This window comes from Monodon monoceros, unplaced genomic scaffold, assembly GCF_005190385.1.
Source record: "Monodon monoceros isolate NGI ecotype Baffin Bay Population unplaced genomic scaffold, NGI_Narwhal_1 Super_Scaffold_1, whole genome shotgun sequence".
NCBI lineage: Eukaryota > Metazoa > Chordata > Mammalia > Artiodactyla > Monodontidae > Monodon > Monodon monoceros.
Window position 1 is genome coordinate 56,831,245 of NW_021703765.1, and position 17,031 is coordinate 56,848,275.

At 46.8% G+C, this 17,031-nt stretch overlaps 1 protein-coding gene across 1 annotated transcript in view; it reads left to right on the plus strand.

Annotated features, from left to right (window-relative positions):
• The window catches only part of PTPRM (protein tyrosine phosphatase receptor type M), a 753,002-nt gene that overhangs the window by 663,656 nt on the left and 72,315 nt on the right, over positions 1–17,031 (plus strand). The window contains exons 19-20 of the mRNA XM_029226979.1: positions 3,399–3,475; positions 6,997–7,033. Of these exons, the coding sequence (XP_029082812.1) occupies positions 3,399–3,475; positions 6,997–7,033 (114 nt within the window). The remainder of the gene's footprint in view (positions 1–3,398; positions 3,476–6,996; positions 7,034–17,031) is intronic.

The window sequence follows — 17,031 nt, forward strand, 5'->3', positions numbered from 1 at the left end:
TCTTATATTTTTAAAGTGTGAAATATAGGTACAGAAAAGGGTATAATACATCCATATATGGGTTAATACATTGTTGTAAAGCAAACACTCGTAAAAGCACTAACCAAGTCCACAACAGGACCATGGCCAGCACCCAGGGAAGCCCCGGTGAGCCTCGCCTGAACACAACTTGCCCTTCTTCCGCCATATTCATTAGCCTAGGGAAGAGGTCATCCTTGGTGCCCATAGCCATGTGTTGGGCAGAATCGCTGCTGGGCTGTGAGAGGAGCCCTGCGGGTGGGCGCTGTGACCCTCATGAAGGACCCTTGTGGGGATGTTCGGAGTGGACACTACGTGGTCTCTGACCACAAGGGGTCATATACATAGTCTTGTAGAATCAGCTTTAAAATACAGAAAGAGCATACAAATAAAGAGAAATAAAAACAATCCAGTCTACACAGGAAATAGGCTTCATATGTGTCTTACAGGTTTCTATGTCATGCGGGAAGTGGAGCAATTAAATTTGGAGAAATAATATGTAAATGAGTTGTGTCCTTAGGGGATCAGTAGTTCCAGTAAGAGCCAGTTTTCCATTTCTTCGTAAATTCATTCCATGGCATATCCTGATTTAGATTATCTACTTATCTATCTATATCTGTATACCTGCATAGATTGATCTACCTATATCTATTTATCTATCTAGATAACTAGATCTGGTTATAGATCTGCTGGTAAATTCTCCTTGAACCAGTTGTAACATCTTCCTGCTTCCTTCATTAACTAAATAAAAATCTTTGACATTTGTTGCTCTTAAAAAAGAAATGGAGAAATAGCAGTGAAGTTAAAAAGAAAAAACAGCTCTGTGGGGGGTTAGCTGATTGAATAGTAGATGTTGGGGAAATTCTTTATTTCAAAGGCTCTGTTGATGGGAGATGAGAGTGCAGCCTTGTCTGAGATCAAAGTCCCTAATGAGAACATTCCAGAACCACCTGAGAGGCCCAGTGGTGGTAGATCACGGGGACCTGGTGGCATTCCTCCTGAGGTTCTCAGGGATGTAAAGCATGAAAGAGGAGGGATTCTGACAAGGAGCACAACAGATCCTGAGATAGCCTTGCGTCTAAAGATTAGGAGGCTCGAATGTGGTGCCTGCCTTTTAAAGCACAGCCCAGGGAAAGTCAGGGAGAACAGGGAGTGAACCTAACCTCCTTCAGAGGAGCCGACTGAAAGCCCAGTGTGTGCAGAAGAGCCGGGGTTCGATTCTGTTGTAGCATCTTTCATTCGGGAAGCTCAAATGGCTTTACCCGCAGAGCCGCTTCGAGCTCCCTCTGCAGTAGCCGTGTGTGCACTGGCTCTGCCAGCACGTGCGAAAGCGGTGACAATCCACACGTCCCAGCGCCCCAAGAACCCACCCCCCCACGACACGGGCAAACTCTGGACAGGGGCCTCTGGTGTTAGGCAAAATGGATTCTAGGAAACTAGTTCTTGGAGCAGGTCACCACGGGGAAAATTCCTGCCTGCCCGTGGGTCCCGGGTTGCTCTTGTCGGTTTGGGCAGCCAGTGTAAAGATGGTGAGAAGCAAAGCACGAGTGTGTGTCACCCAGCACGTGGTGATAACGACAGCTGGCATTATCCATGACTCGCTGTGCACCGGGCTCTCTGCTCATCTCTTCCTGTGTGTTATGTTCACGCTCACCGTAACCCCATGGGGAGGCACTGTGAATCCCCGTTTTGCAGCTCAGGAAAGGAAAGCCCAGAGAGACGAAGCAACTCGCCCAAAATCACAAGTGAGGGGTTCCAATCAGCACCCCTGACCCCAGAGCCCACACGGGGGACCACTGCCCGCACATGTTCTCCCTGAGCAGAGCAGGGAGACACGGCTCCCTCCAGGCTTCGCCCGTGTCCCACCCACTTTATCCCCACTCTCCGGGTAAAGGTACTGAGCCCAGGCTAATCGTAAGGCACAGACAGGGAACGATATGACCGTCTGTCTGGAACTGGAGTGAGAAGCCCCATCAATGAAGGAGAGTTAGAAGCTCGACACGGATCTCCCTCTAGCCCCACTGTTGGACACAGAACATTCCTCCAAGGAGGGCTGAACCAGAGGGATCAGCTGAAACGCTGGCTCTCACTCAGCACGTCAAGCCAAGGAACGGGTTCAAATCGACAGTTCGTCCAGTGACCTTGGGTCAGACGGTCTGTCACCTGCAGGCTCCCTGGCTCTTGCCCCAGTCTGGGGGTATCATTTCTCACCCACTAACCCAAATGAAATGTCGGCAGTTTAGAGGCAGGAGCTCCCACTGCCCTGCGTCAGGGGAAGAGTGGTTTGCAAAGTGCTCTCCCCAGACCACCTCTCAGAGACCACACTCCTTCCCCCTCAGAGCAGCTGGCCTTTATCTGCCAAATATTGGGTTTGGGTGTAAGCTTTCATTGGAAGAAAGGGCTCCTCTGCTTCAAAGAACATTCATTTAGGAAAACAATTTTTAAAGGACGTATTTTTTAAAAAAAAACAAAAAGTTCACTTTTGACTCATTTAAAAGATATTTGGGGGAAATTCTGCGATGTTCCAGACTCTGATATAGGGGTCAGGGGTAGGACAGTGAGCAAAACAGGAAAATCCATGCCCTTATAGAGGTTTTAGCACTTTCCTTTTTATAATTTAGATTTCAAGGAAATTATTGAGATGTCTCAGTAGCATTTATGGAGAAAATTTTCCATTCAGAAAAAATGTTTACTGTAGCTAGTTGGACCACCATCATGACCCCTATACAGTACTTGGTGTGTGTCAGCAGTCTGTGTTTTTGTTTAATTATTTAAACAGCCCAATGTGAGGCAGGCGCTGTCATCCCTCCTTCAGGTGAGTGGCCGAGGCTTGGTGGTGTAGCTGAGTGGCCTGGGGTCACATGGCTGATGGGGACAGACTTGCTCCACCGGCCGATGCCCTCGGGGCAGGGGGAGAGAACTCTGGGTCAATGACTGAGGTTAGAACCATGTCCACATCTCCTGGGAGGCTGGGCCGTGGTTTATAACCATCATTTGTCAAGGTGGATGTCGCAGGCAACCTTCAGAGTCTCAGGGCTCACATGTGATTTAGTGAAGTTGTTGAACTTCCAGTCCAAGAAATCAAGAAATCATTCCACTGTGATTCACAGGACTCTAGGTAGAAGTTTCAAACCTCTGCCAATGCTTCACATCTGTAAATGACCAAAGAAGAAGTTAATGAGATTTCCTGTAAAACGCAAAGGATTATAAAAACCCTTCCCTGTCTTAAGAGCAAGAATGTAGGCGTGTAGTATTTAATTCTTCGCTTATCTTTAAAGCAGCGTGGATGTGGAATACCTCTCTGTAATGTGCTTAACGTGGCGGGGCCCTGAGCAGCCTGACAGACAGCTCTTGTTAATTGCTGGTGTTTTCCTTTGCAGATGACCATTCCCGGGTGAGGCTGCAGACCATAGAAGGCGACAACAGCTCAGACTATATCAATGGAAATTATATCGATGTATGTATCTTGAAACTGTCAGTAAACCCGTGTGTTCTGACACATAGCACCCCGTGTGTCTGCTCTGAGATGCGTGGACACAGGCTGGTCCAACCCTGGGAGCAAACACACGCCCTGTCCCATACACGCAGAACTTGATGGTGGAGACATGTCAGCCTCGGGCTGGTGAGCTCCCTGTGACGTTCCCTGCCTCCTTTGCCATCCCACGCTTCTGTGGACTTAAGAAAATGGTATTTCCATTTTTTTGTCAACAGCTTGGATTATTTGACACTTAAAAAAGTCTGCTTGCATATTAATAGGACAAAACTCTCTAATTCCTAATTTGGTGATTTACCATCTCTTGTCATCACAGCACTTTCAAGTTGCCTTCAAAGTCATCTGCAGCTGTTAGCCGGGACCTCTGATGCATGCAAGACGTGTCATTAAATATGTAGGCTGCTTAATTATTGAAGCCTGCTCCTTTGTTCATTCTGCATCATGTTAGCTTAATGTCTTCCATTAGAATAAATTCTTCGGGAGACAGCATGTTTTCACTTGAAAGAATGAATGAAATCAAAAGTGTAGACTGAAAATCAAGGGAAAGTTGCTGTTACCTCCAAGGCCCAAGTTTACATTAAACAGATCTCAGTTCCCAAGGCATCCTCTGTGCTTGGACTTCATACTGTTTCTTAATCCATCAGTACTTCCTTGCACAAGTTTTATTCAGATATGTGGATTCCTTTCTTGTCTTGGTTGAGTATTACTAAAAATACTAGCATTACAATCTCTAAGAGTTATCTAAAAATGACTACAAGAATGTTATGTGTAGTGCTTCTTGGGAGGGTTTGGCATTTGGGGGTTATAGATTTGAGGCCTGACGGAGGATTATTTGAAGACTAATTCGTATCTCAGTCTTCAAACAAAGACCCCTAGACCCTACATTTGATAATGACCAAAAACATATCCAATGCAAGGCAGAAGTTTTTATTAAAGCAAAGTTTCCTCCAAACGCACATTACACTTATTACTTTATGTGGGAACTATTTAGGGGGTGCCTCACAGGAGTACTCAGAGGTACCCAAGACCTTGTACCTTCTCCCTGAGGCCTCACAACTTAGGAGCTGAAGTAAGAAACGTCTTCACTCTGACACTCATTCCCTGGGGAGAGTCCAGGAGAACCCTGTTCACACCACAGTCCCAGCTCCCACAGCCCTCTGGGTCCTTGAGCAGAGGGACAGCGTCCGGGTCCTGCTGTACCCCTGCCCCTGACACAGGCCTCAGACGCTGTTAAGTCCTCAGCGTCTGCTGAGCCACCCTCTGAGGAGTGGCTCTGACCAGATCAGGCTTCGTCCTGGAGGCCATTTGAACTAAGCTCTAAAGAATGGCTGGGTAGAGACACAGAGGAGGGAGTACCTAAAAGTAATGAAAATACCAGATTCATTTGTTCTCGTTTTAACAGAGAAAAGAGTCAGAATTCAGGGCCCCTTTTCACTTAGTCAATGAGATTTTATTGAGCACCTATTACAGGTCAGTAACTGTTTGAGGCACTGGTGTTGTAACTGTGCACAATTCAAACCAAAACCAAAAAGAAAGCTCTGACATAATGGACCTGATGATCTAACCAGGAGGAAGAGACCACAAATGAAACAAGTCGGTTAAGTCTCTCTGGTGTCGTAGACGGTAGGAGAAACACAGTGGCGGTGGAGTGTCAACTCCACCGAGAAAGTGGGGGTCTGGGCCGGGGGGATATCTGGGGGCTGAGCCTCCAGGCCGAGAGGCAGCCCAGGAAAAGGCCTGGCTGTGGAGCATGCCCGGCAGCTGTGGAGGAGTGAGGGATCTGGAAGCCGGGAGGAGGACGAACTGTAGGTCGGCGGGGTGGGGGTCAAAGTGAGGAGGCCCGCTAGGTGGCTGAGGGTGGCCTGGCCCGGGGCAGGCGGCCAGAGGGAGGGAGGCGGGAGGATCCTGGGTCTGGGCTGAGGTGGAGGCTGGGGAAGGAGGGGCCCTCATGCCTTCAGGAGGTGGGGTCACTGTTATCTGCACAGGACTGTGGTGGAGCGGACTCGGAGTGGGGAGGAAATGAGGAGCTGGGTTTATATGCGTTCAACTTTAAATGTGCGTCAGACGTCTGAGGGGAGGTGAGTCGGCACTGGTTCGCCCCAGGGTTTCAGGGCAGAGGCGCGGCAGGAGGTGAGGATGCAGGGCTCCCAGGACACCGGGTGCCGACGGCCATGAGGCTGGAGGAGCTCGTCAGGGGAGTGGGGTAGACAGAGGAGAGTCCAGACACAGGGCGTCCCAGCATCGCCACCAGGGAAAGCAGGAGGGGATGAAGGAATGAAGAGCGGGAACTGCGGCCAGGCAGGGAGAAAGCCAGAGCGTCACATCCGGAGGCCAACGAAGAAGGCATTTCGGGGGTTCAGTTGTGTTCGTGCTGCTGGCAGGTCAAGTAGGGGAGGCCTGGGAACTGCCATTGTGCTCGGCATCAGAGGTCTCCATGGACCGTGCCAGCCCCCATCTCCCAGCACCTTGCAGACTGACACATACGGTGATGAGTCCAACCAGGCCTTGCTGCGTGGAGCTTACCAGCTGGCAGGAAATGACTGATCATCTGAATAACCCTCCTTAATATCTGTCGTGACTCTATGTCAGACACCTGCAGCAGGCCAGCTGTACAAAAGAATGTGTTTGCTTTGGTCGTTCACTCTTGTAGACTTGCTTTTAAGAGCAAAAAGATCTAACAGATATGCATCTAAGTGGTCTGAGAAATTGGTATTTCCTCTCCAAGTATCTTTATTCTCTTTTTCAGCTGGCTTTGGGCATAGTATTTTGGGTCATCTCAGGGGACAGAAAGGGGAAGTATTAAGGTCCGTGGTGATATTATATGTTACCTGTGTGTCATTTTCTCTAAATTGGCTTTATCTTTCCCAGATATCGATCCCGTGATGTCCCTTGTTTCCTTCTTGCTTTGGTCCCAGTTTTCATCTTTCCCCCTTCTAGTAGGGTCATGATAAAAGGAAGGGGTCTTGCAGAACTTCTGCCTCTTTAAATTCCTGGTCCTTGCTACAGCATCATGTCTTGGTATTAGCAGTGTTTAAAAATGGTGTTTGGTATTACTATTGATATAACTGCCTATATTGATGTAACAGAATATGCGTTAAAGCTTTGTCACATTGCCAATAACATCCCAAACACAGATGAAACCCTGTTGCACATTCCTAGCCGGCTTACACTTTAATCAGAGTTGTGGTCATGTTATTTCAGAAAATCCATAAGTTGTTAGTGTTTTCTGCTCATCCATCATCTCGTAGCCTGTGTGTGATTAAGTTACTCACCCAATCCCCACCGTGCAGGCATCAGGACTGTTATATTTGATGCACCTTGGCTTATTAAGAGGTGCTCAGTGGTCCCAGGTCTGGTCATGTAACTTTCAAACGGTGCAGCTATTGGTATTTGTAGGTGCATCATTTTGGCAAACTTAGCATGTGATTTCTGTGCTGCTTATTGATTTTTCAGTTTGTCAAATATTCTTTCTCATTTATTTTTAGGGTTATCATCGACCCAATCATTATATTGCTACACAAGGTAAGTTGATTCCAGCTTTGATGTCTTTCTCTGGTTGTTTGCCCGCTCTGTCATTTCACACCCAGCCCACCCTCCCTAGGAGCTCTGTTGCACAGTGCTGTAGCCCCGATGATTGCAGTGTTAGCCATCAGCACGTGCACCCTGGTTTCCCATCAGAGGTCCTGGTGATGTAATCATTCGGTTAGAACTTCATGTTGAGATCATTAGAAGAAATGTGGTCATCAGTTAATTATTGAATTAACTCTGTCTGCCTTAGCAATTAATCTGACATTTGCAAAAATTGATATATAGATATTCCTTGAATAAATAGGTACTGGATAAAGACCGGAGCTGGTCACTGCTGGGAATGCAAGCCGAATCCAGCAAGCACCCGTCTCACATTGGTGTGGGTCAGTGGAGAGGACATTTGCACATGCAGTATCACTTAAAACCTTGTGTGCAAGGTACAGATAACAGGTTAGGGAAACTCGGACAAGAAAGAGGTGGGATGATTCAAAAACAGCTTTGTGGCAGAGGTGAGCTTGCGGGGAGAAAACATCTAATTGAGAGAGACATCACGAGCAAAGATCTGAAAGCAGCGAGTCAGTGCTCCTGGGTAGAAAGCAGTTGGTGGCTCACTTTGGCTAAAGGAAACAGAAGGAAAGTCAGAGGAACGTGTTGGGGAAGTTCATGGTGTGGTTTTGTTCTTTTTTAAATTTATTTTATTCAACTATAGTTGTTTACAATGTTGTGTTAATTTCTGCTATTGAATCACAAAGTGATTCAATTGTACATATATATACATGGCGTGGTTTTTGTACCCCACCAGCGATGGGGCGGGTCATCTGTAGAGGGTGAGGATCGTGGGAGATCTGAGGATTTCAGGAAGAGGCATTGTCAGGGATGAGTTGGTGAGTCAATACAAGGTGAACCAAAGAAGTGCTGGGAAGCAGAGAAGACCTGCTAGGGTTGAAGAGTTAGGGATGAATAGAGAATACGTTCTCTCCCTTTTATTATTTTATCATCGTTTCTGGTAATGCATCATATCCCAGAAACAGGAACAGGGAAATCCGAAGGATGCAACCTGCCAACATTTAGGGGTTGGCCGGGGGTTGCCCAAGAGCAAGTCAAAGGAGCAAGGGAATCAAGGATGACAAGAAATCATGGATGGAAAAGTCTCAGCTTGGAGGCGGGTAGGTCAGAGGTGTCCAGTGCGCCACGAGGAGAAGGAAGGCGCTAAAGTATTGAGGCCAAGTTCAGTGAATGAGTCATGAGGTAGAAGAGGCGGTCGTAGCCAGAGACCAGAATCCCAACACTTAGTGCAGCAGCAGCCGGTAGAACTTCCTGCATTGGTGGAAATCTTCTCTGTCTGTGCCATCCAGTATGGTAGCCGCTAGTCATTCGTGGCCACTGTTACTCAAAATGTATGCACTGCGGGACTTCCCTGGTGGCGCAGTGGTTGAGAGTCCGCCTGCCGATGCAGGGGACACGGGTTCGTGACCCGGTCTGGGAGGATCCCACGTGCCGCGGAGCGGCTGGGCCGTGAGCCATGGCCGCTGAGCCTGCGTGTCCGGAGCCTGTGCTCCGCAACGGGAGAGGCCACAACAGTGAGAGGCCCGCGTACCGCAAAAAAAAAAAAAAAAAAAAATGTATGCCCTGTGAATGAGGAACTGAATTTGAAGTTTTAATGTTGACTTAAAGAGCTACATTTGGCTTTTCCCCACTGGTGGTGTTGGGCACCAGAGCTCTGGGGTGGACAAACTCTGGGTGTAGCCAAAATGGAGCCTTACCCTCAATCCCCACGGCCACAGCAAAAGCCTGGTGGCACCACTCGTAGAGTCCAGTCTTATGTCACCACTTATAGATTCTACACCCAGGTCCAGTGTGTTTCCTTCCCTGGAATGACGTCAGTAAAGTCTCCTTCCAAGGTCGCCTTGCAGTCAGAAGAAGCACTGCACAGACAGTGCCCGGTGTGAGCCTGGCACAAGGCAGGCCCTTGTTAGGAGGTGCTAAGGGCTTCAGAGAGCAAGTGCCCAGCTTGTCTCACATCTAGACAGAACGAGGACGTGTTTCCAGACCTCTGAGTCCAACCCTGGGAGCTTCCAAACCGAACTAACCAATGCCTGTGGAGGAACCATCACTAGTGCTTCACATGGATCCGCAAGGCTTTCAGAATGCCCCCAAGTCAGGGTCATAACAGCTCTGATTTAATACACCTGATGATTTTTGAAATTTGCAGTTTTTACAAATTTACATGAAATTTTTATTGCAAAATATACAAAACGCTCCAGAGTTCTTGATTAGCAGCCCACGTTTTCATAGAAAGTATAAGCAAAAAATTAAATCTGATTCAAATTTTCACAGTTTTCACCGTAGATTCACGTGACTCAACAGCCAGCAGAAGTAGAGGTTGAAACCCGCAAAGCCCTACATGGGTCCCCTCCCTTCGTTCATTCTCTCTGCCCCTCTGTCCCCGAGGGAGGTCACAATACCTAACTGCTTAGCAGTCGTCCATGGCCGCCTTCAACCTCTCAAGTATTCGTGAGCAAATATACTTGTAGGCAGCTGAGAAGTAGCAAATGTAATGTTTGCAGGAGACCACCACGGTGCCTTTAGCAGAGAAGGGTACCCCGCTGTGCACAGAGCATGGCCCTTTCCTCGGTGCTGGGTGGGCTACAGATTGGACTCCACGACCAGGCCGTCCTTCCATCGCTATTATTGGTGCAGCAGGAGGAGGAAGGAGTGAGCAGATTTTTAATCTAATATTCAGTCCAGACAGTACCCATCACGTTATGAGTCATACCTTCAGACCGTGACGTGCAGATTGATAAGTCAGAATGTCTTTTCTAGTGTGTGCCGCAAGCGCAGTGTAACCGGTGGCCTCGGGTTGCCGGTAATAAAGATTTCTGCTCGTCTGCAGTAATTGACCTGGGCAAGGCAAATAGAACATGCTCGTGGGTAGCTTTCATTAAAAAGACAAAAACCACAAACAAGCTGATTCTCAAAGTCCAGCAAAAAGGGTGATGAAGTCTAACAGGCAGGTGCAGTTTTTGAATCCCTCCTTTGCTCTTTTTTTTTCGTCTCTATTTTGCACTGAGATGAGTCTTTAAAATCACTTCACAGCAGGAACCCCTGAAACTACATTAATCGTCCATTTTCCTGACAACTGGTTTTATCCCCAAGAGTTGGAAATACATAGATTTCTAGCAAGTCCCTTCAATGCAGAGGGCGTGTCATGAATTTATCCCTTCAGCCTCTCCCCCTCCCTCAACTTTATTGATTTTTTTCCACCAGTAACTGACTTTGACCTTTGATGAGAATGGTAATGTTTCTGCAAATTGAAGGGACCGCGTTCAAGCCAGATCGGTGGCTTTTTGAGTGTGTTCTTCCCGTCTCCCCACCCTTTCATTGTTTTCCATCTGGCAGCTAATACATTGATGATCCGGTATGCACTTCATCACATCTGCCTGGCCAGCCATTAATACAAGTATAACACTCAGCACTTAACCACTTGGCGTGCCAGGGGTCAGAGGAGAGGAACTCACGTCCGTGGCTGCTTTGTCCACACAAAGAGCCGGGGCAGAGCTGGAATTTCAAAAGCTGGTTCATGGAGAGAGGCAGTACACAGGCGGGTAGGGTCACCCAGAACGGATCGTAATCCTCCAAGATGATTCGGGAGAATGCCTGCCAGCCACGTGGTGCGAGAACGAGAAGCGTTCTCTTCATTGTTGTTTACGTTTATTTTTCAAACTGACTTCAAGGGTCCTGCTTCAGAGAACTCAGGAAAGACAGTGTGAGGCAGTTGTGGAAGAAATGGCTGTAAGTCTGGGATGGACATGGCTGTCCAGCACCCCATCCCTCTGCCTCACTTCCAAGCTCATCTGTGGGCTGGAGATGCACAGAAGCACGGGGAGATCCTACCTAGAGGATAGGAAATCCGGGGGAGCACATCGCAGTCACGGGGTAGGGCACCCGTGCTTGGCCGGGTTTCAGAGGAGCCGGACGGAGGGTAGAGGGGGAGGCAGGTCTTCATCCAGAGGATGGGCCGAGTGGTAGGACACCCAAGGTCCAGGAGGAGCACAGCCCCTGGCAGTGGGCAGGAGGGAGACCGCCTGAGGGGGAAGGGTCTTCATCCACGGCATCTTAGGTCTTCTGGGTTGCTTCTTGAAATGGATCGTCTCTCAGGACAAATTCACACAGACACACAATTTTACACAGAAGTTCAGGCATTCTCCAGCTTACTAAAATCCAGCCTGAAAGATCTATACCCCCTAGATTAAGACCCCTGAATTAGAGGGGTTAAGAACAAAGAACTGACAGGTAAAGTGAGGACACATTAAAAGGCTTTGAATAAGGAGCGTTATTTAATGAAAGGCAGGGAGGGAAGAAGGAAGGATGTTTCTACACCTTGTGGTGGTGAAAACAGTGCTTTAAGAAGATTAATTAGTGTGGAATTATCCTGGAGAGAAAAACCTGCAAACAAAGATAACAGGGAGTAACCACAAGAAAATTTGGGATAGAAATGAATGACTCAGACAACAGGAATGGCAGGGGGCAGTTGTAGTTTTTATTTTACTCAACAATCCAGGTTTCATACAACTAAAGTATGTTTTCTAATATTAAATATGTTCTAGTGTCAAAACTGTTGACTTTTAAGTGTGATTCCTTCTCATTTAAGAAAAAAATGATAGATACATTTTCTTTCTGTATTCGTACTTTGGGTTTATATAGTACTTTCCTTTCTGAAACTTGACATTTTTCTTTGTCCATCATTCAGTAAATATTAAGTGCCTTTTATGTACTAGGCTTTGTGCTGTAACTAATTTAATGTATTTTCTGTCCTCTGACCATTTAAGATATTACTCGTCTCATTTCATAAATAGATTTGAGGCCCATGGGGAGAACTAACACGTAGCTGAGTGCCTGTGCGTTGCATCAGGGCTCTGCAAGCATCTCTCTAGTGTCTGGTGGGGCAGGAAAGTGGGCCTCATGAAGCTCACCCCCCAAAATCACGTGGTGAATCTTTTACAAAATGAGTCTAGGATCCAACCTCTTCCTCCTAAGTTGTGATGCATCTCAAAAAGCAAATTTTCTATGATACGTTCATACCTGAAAATACTTCTTAATTAAAATTGTCTTAAATGTCCTGAAATATGACACTGAGCGTTTGGAGTCGCCTTGTTCCCAGCTGGGCATCTGGGCATCTGGAAGACACCCTGGTCCAGGGCTTAGCTGATCCAAGGAGTTAATGCTGATGGTAACAAAGAGACTCTGCATGGCAAGATCAAGGCCGAGCTCAGAACTCTAGTTGGGTGGCCAACCCTGTCAAATTAGCACAATTCAGAAAAAAAGAAACGGTAAAGTGGGTGTTGGGGCACCTATACTCAAGGAGAGTAAATTATATGGATTTTAACAATCTAGAATTAAAAAGATGTTCATCTTTCCCGCCCAGAGACTCTGAACGCTCAGTGTCACATTTCAGGACTCCAAGTCATAGACCCAGGAACTGAGAGAGACTTACTGTCCATCGGACAGAACTGCCCTCAGCCTGGCAAGGGTAGTCTGTGTCTCAGGCCAGCCAGAGAGGAAGATGCTTCAGCAGAAGGCTGCTTCATGGCCTGGCATCCGCAGAAGGGCCACAGGGTTCATCCACCAATCCACAAGCGTCTACTCACGGCCTGGTGGAGGGCGGGCACGAAGCAGATGCCCAATGGGACGGCAGGAGCGCGGGAGAGAGTGAAGGGATGAGCAGATGCGTGAATGGGGAGCTGCCACGTGCCCAGCACCAACCAGGCAGTAGAATACTCCCTCCAAGCCAAACAGCACCTCCGCTGGCCTGACATGGTGTGTAGCTACTGACCTGGATGGATTTTTAGCTCCAGTATCTGTGACTGTGTCTGTTCTAAGTTAAGGGCTGGTCACCTCCTGTTCTCGTGAACACTTTTGCTTTCAACATGTCAGCAAATCAAGCCACTGTTTTTGGAGACTGTCCACTTTGTCGAAGTCACTTTGTTTAGCTCCACGCTGACTCTGCTCATGCATATATGGCCCCCCAACTACACCTTAGATAGTCAGCCTTATTTGTCCATAATTATAAGCTGTTACTAATTTGGAAAAGAGAAACCTAAAGCAAATTTCCTCCAGAGACTTTGAGCTAGGGGCAAACTCTTACATGAAAATAATAAAAACGTGGGTTGTGAAGGTTTACAGTGGAAATACCTCCTATCCTCTACTACTGCAAAACAGTTGGAACTTTGCTACAGTGACTCCATTCTGTTTACTTTTCATTTGTGTTTCTTCTGCATTTCATCCACATACCCTGTGTGGCATGAACATTGTTAATAAGGATTTTCAGAAAGATGAACGTGGGTTAAATTTTCCCAGGCGTCTGAAGCAGTAATTACCAGTACCTAGAAGCGCACACTGCTTCCCTCAGCAAGTTGAGACTTGCCAGAGGGTCAGTGCAAGTTCTACACACTCTGTAAAGAGCTTTTGTCTCCTGGGTTCTGACCTCCAGGTGGAGATGAGCACTTGAAATTATTTCTCAGTAGAATTGAAAGGAAACATTTTTTTAAATCAAAATCTAAGCCCTCAGTAAACAACTTTTGTTTTTATTCCTTCCTCCAAGCACCAGCTCTGCGCACACCTCAAGTACAAATTCTCCATTAGCAGCTATTGTTCTTCCTGGCTAAGCTGTTCCCGCATTGTCAGTGGGTTGTAGGTTATGATTGGATTCACTTATCATATCCTATTAGACGTTGATTTAAAAGTATTGCCCGGTAAACTGGAGTATGCTCTAGTTTCCAAACTTAAATAGGGAGGCTTTGAGGAAGTGTGATTTATACCTAGAGAAACAGTGACCTCTGAGGAGGTCTAGGTATTCCCGACACCCAGGGCCAAGGTCTCCATGCAGGGCCCACCTTCATCTTACTCTCCATCTGCAGGTTTCCAAGTGAAAATGAACAATTTCAAGAAAACAGCTTATCCACAAACTTCCTTTAAAACAATAGTTTTTCTTCACCAGATTAATTTCAAAAGTTACTGGCCAATTAGCCAAAAGGTCGGATCACAGACATGGCTCAGCCCTGTGCTCTTAATAAACTCTCTCATTAGAAGTGAGAACGTTTAAAGTCAGCTTGCATATTAAAAGATGAAACCAAAAATAGATCATGTTAGGCACCATCCTTCAGGGTTGTCACAGATGCTATGGCAGAAACATATCCCTCAAGGAACAGAACCTAAGTTGATACAGAATAATTTGAAGACAAATGCTGTCTCACAGGTACTGGGTCCTCAACTGCCTGGAAACAAATGCTTTTTAAATCTTTCAGAGTAATTTAGAAGTGTTCCTGATTTGAAGTAGAAAAATGATAGCATCTTTTAGAGATGGTAGAAACTTTAAAAAACCTTTAAGTCCAACTCTCTTGTTTTGTAATTGAAACGGTTGAAACTTAAAGCACAAATAGATTTAAGTGACTCTCATCATCTCAGTTCAAATGAGTCACGATTGCAAAAGGATTTGCGAACTGTATGGGTGAACATTCATATTTGAATAGTGCGTACGCCGTGTTCAACTTAGGAGGAGCATCATGTGTTTCCAGCCTCCTAAGGGGCCTTGGTTAACAGTGAGGAAAACGTAGGAGGTCACATCTTTCTTCCAGGTTCCGTCCTGAAAGGACAGAGCTGTAACTCACCCCCCAGGTGCTTTCTCTGGGGCTGGCCTACCCCGGCCTTCACCCCTCTTTGCAAAGCCAAGCTGTTCCTTTCAGGCATAGTTCATCGAAAATTGAATCAATATTTCTGTGCATCTACCAAGTGCCTGCTAAGTACAGGGTTGGGAATAGAGCATGGCTCGGGAATTACACAGTGTGCCATGTATATAAGCAACCAGCTGTCACCAATCTGTGAGTTTACAGCAACGTCAGATTTGGGCAGTATTTTAGCTGTTTCTCTCTCCCAGCCCTAAACCATTGAGCAGGTGGAGAAGTGAGGCCTGATTTTGCCCTAGAACCACACTCTTCTTGCGTCTCGGGACCAGGGTCCTTTATCGCCCATCGATACGGTTTTGGACAAGTTTCTCAAGGCAGCAAACTTGAGGAAGTTTCTAGCCACTGCAAGTTCTTTTTCTCGCCTTCTCACTCAAAGGGATGCTTCTGGAGATTTCCCAGTGCCGTCGAAAACTTGAGATTGCCTGCACTCCGCCGTGCCTAGGGTGTCAGCTTACCTCTACGTTGCTAATGTATCACATTCATTCTCTTTTTCTTAAATAAAAGTGGATCCCACTTGTGTACTGAAAAAAAGCTTAATTAAAGAAGTTAGTAATGCAAGCTTTTATTTCTCTGGCAGTGGCCCCTGAAACATATGGAGGCTTTCCCCTTCTCGCTTTGCTTCTCCTTGACAGAAGGCAGGCAGATCCTTTGGGTCACCCAACCCCTCCACGCTGAAGCCTGCCATTCTTTCTTTTCTCCTGGATGGCCTTCTCTCTGTGCCTCTCTTTAGAGCGTGAACAAGCACTCAGGGTGAGTGCACGAGGGTTCTCTTTGGAGACAGGCCTGATGGATGCTCTGTGGCTCCGCCAGCAAGAGGCTCTTGTAATGTGAACATTTGTCATGTTCCTCCCTCCCGAGGCTGCAAACGCTTTCTCATCCGCCTTCTCGCAGCTCTTCGCGCGGTATCTCCATCAAGCCTGTCGCGGGGATCAGGGACCAGTGGGAATGCATCTCATCTCTGGATCTGAGATTGGACCCTTGCCACACGCTGCCCACCACCCTGCCGTTGTCCTCTATACACAAGTTCCTCTTTGGAGGCCTCATCTTTGCTGCCACTCAAATATGACTTATCTGCCTTTATCCTTGAGTTTCCATGTCAAGAATAATAGCAGCCTTTGCATTCCCATTCACAGGGGCACCACTGCAAGCTGGAAGTGTTTATATAACTGCTAGGGTGGCGTGATTCTAGAGGAGGGCTGAGTACAGTCCGAAAGGAACAAAATCCAAGTAACGGTTCATTTAGGTAGATGGGGCTTCCAGAAATGCTTTGGAACATTCTAGTCCTGCCAGGAGTCACCCTGTTACTGGTTCTGTTCACAAATATTCCTTTGCTTAGGCAACATGGTCACAGTCAAATCTTTGAAACCTGAAGATTTTATTTGGCCGTGAAATTGCTTCCATATACAAATATGTTTTATGTCAGTAACTAGGACAAGGCTTTTTCCCCTGCAAGAGGCAGTAGAGCAGAGTGGTTAGTTAGAGTGTAGACACTGAAGTTACACTGCTGAGGCTCAGATTCCAGCTCTGCCAGCAACCTCTCAGTAAGTATTAGCTAAAATTCTTATCATTATTCCATTGATTCCAAAAACACGTCGCTCAAAGCACGTAGGTAGTCAGGCTTTAACCCAAGTATAGCGTATGCTCGTGTCATTTTCATAAAAGCTAATACATTCTACACCTGTTAGTGCTTCTTCCAGGATGTACCAAAGGGAACCACTTACATTTTCACCAGCATCCTGCATGCCCCTCCAGACTACAAAAATTATCGTCGCTGTTGTTGACTTTTAAACAAACATGGGTTGCAAAGACAATAAGCTAACTCATCAACTGCAGGAAGCATATTTTCCTTCAGTTTTTGAAGTCTTGCAGACATTGACCGTCTCTGATAGGAGCAAAGAGCACCAACGTGGAGTCCTGAGGCCTCTCTGATGCATCCTTAGAGTCAGACTACATGTAAGTGAAAACAGCTTAATTCCAAAGACCAGACAAGTCCCTTCCCAAGAGGCTTCTTCCAAACCAATTTCTGATATAAGAATCACACAAGGATGCTTTGGAGAGGAGATTTGGAAGGCCAGGAAACCACTGGAGGAGAAAATGGGGCTGAGCAATGATCTGGGAAAGAGAATAATGATGACAGAGGAGCAGAGGGGGAAATCAGAGGGAGACAAAGGGCAAGACGTGTGCTCTTGGCCTGTTTCTGCAGCCTGTCTGTGTTGGGTGGGGCTGGACTGTTTGTGTATCAGAAATTAT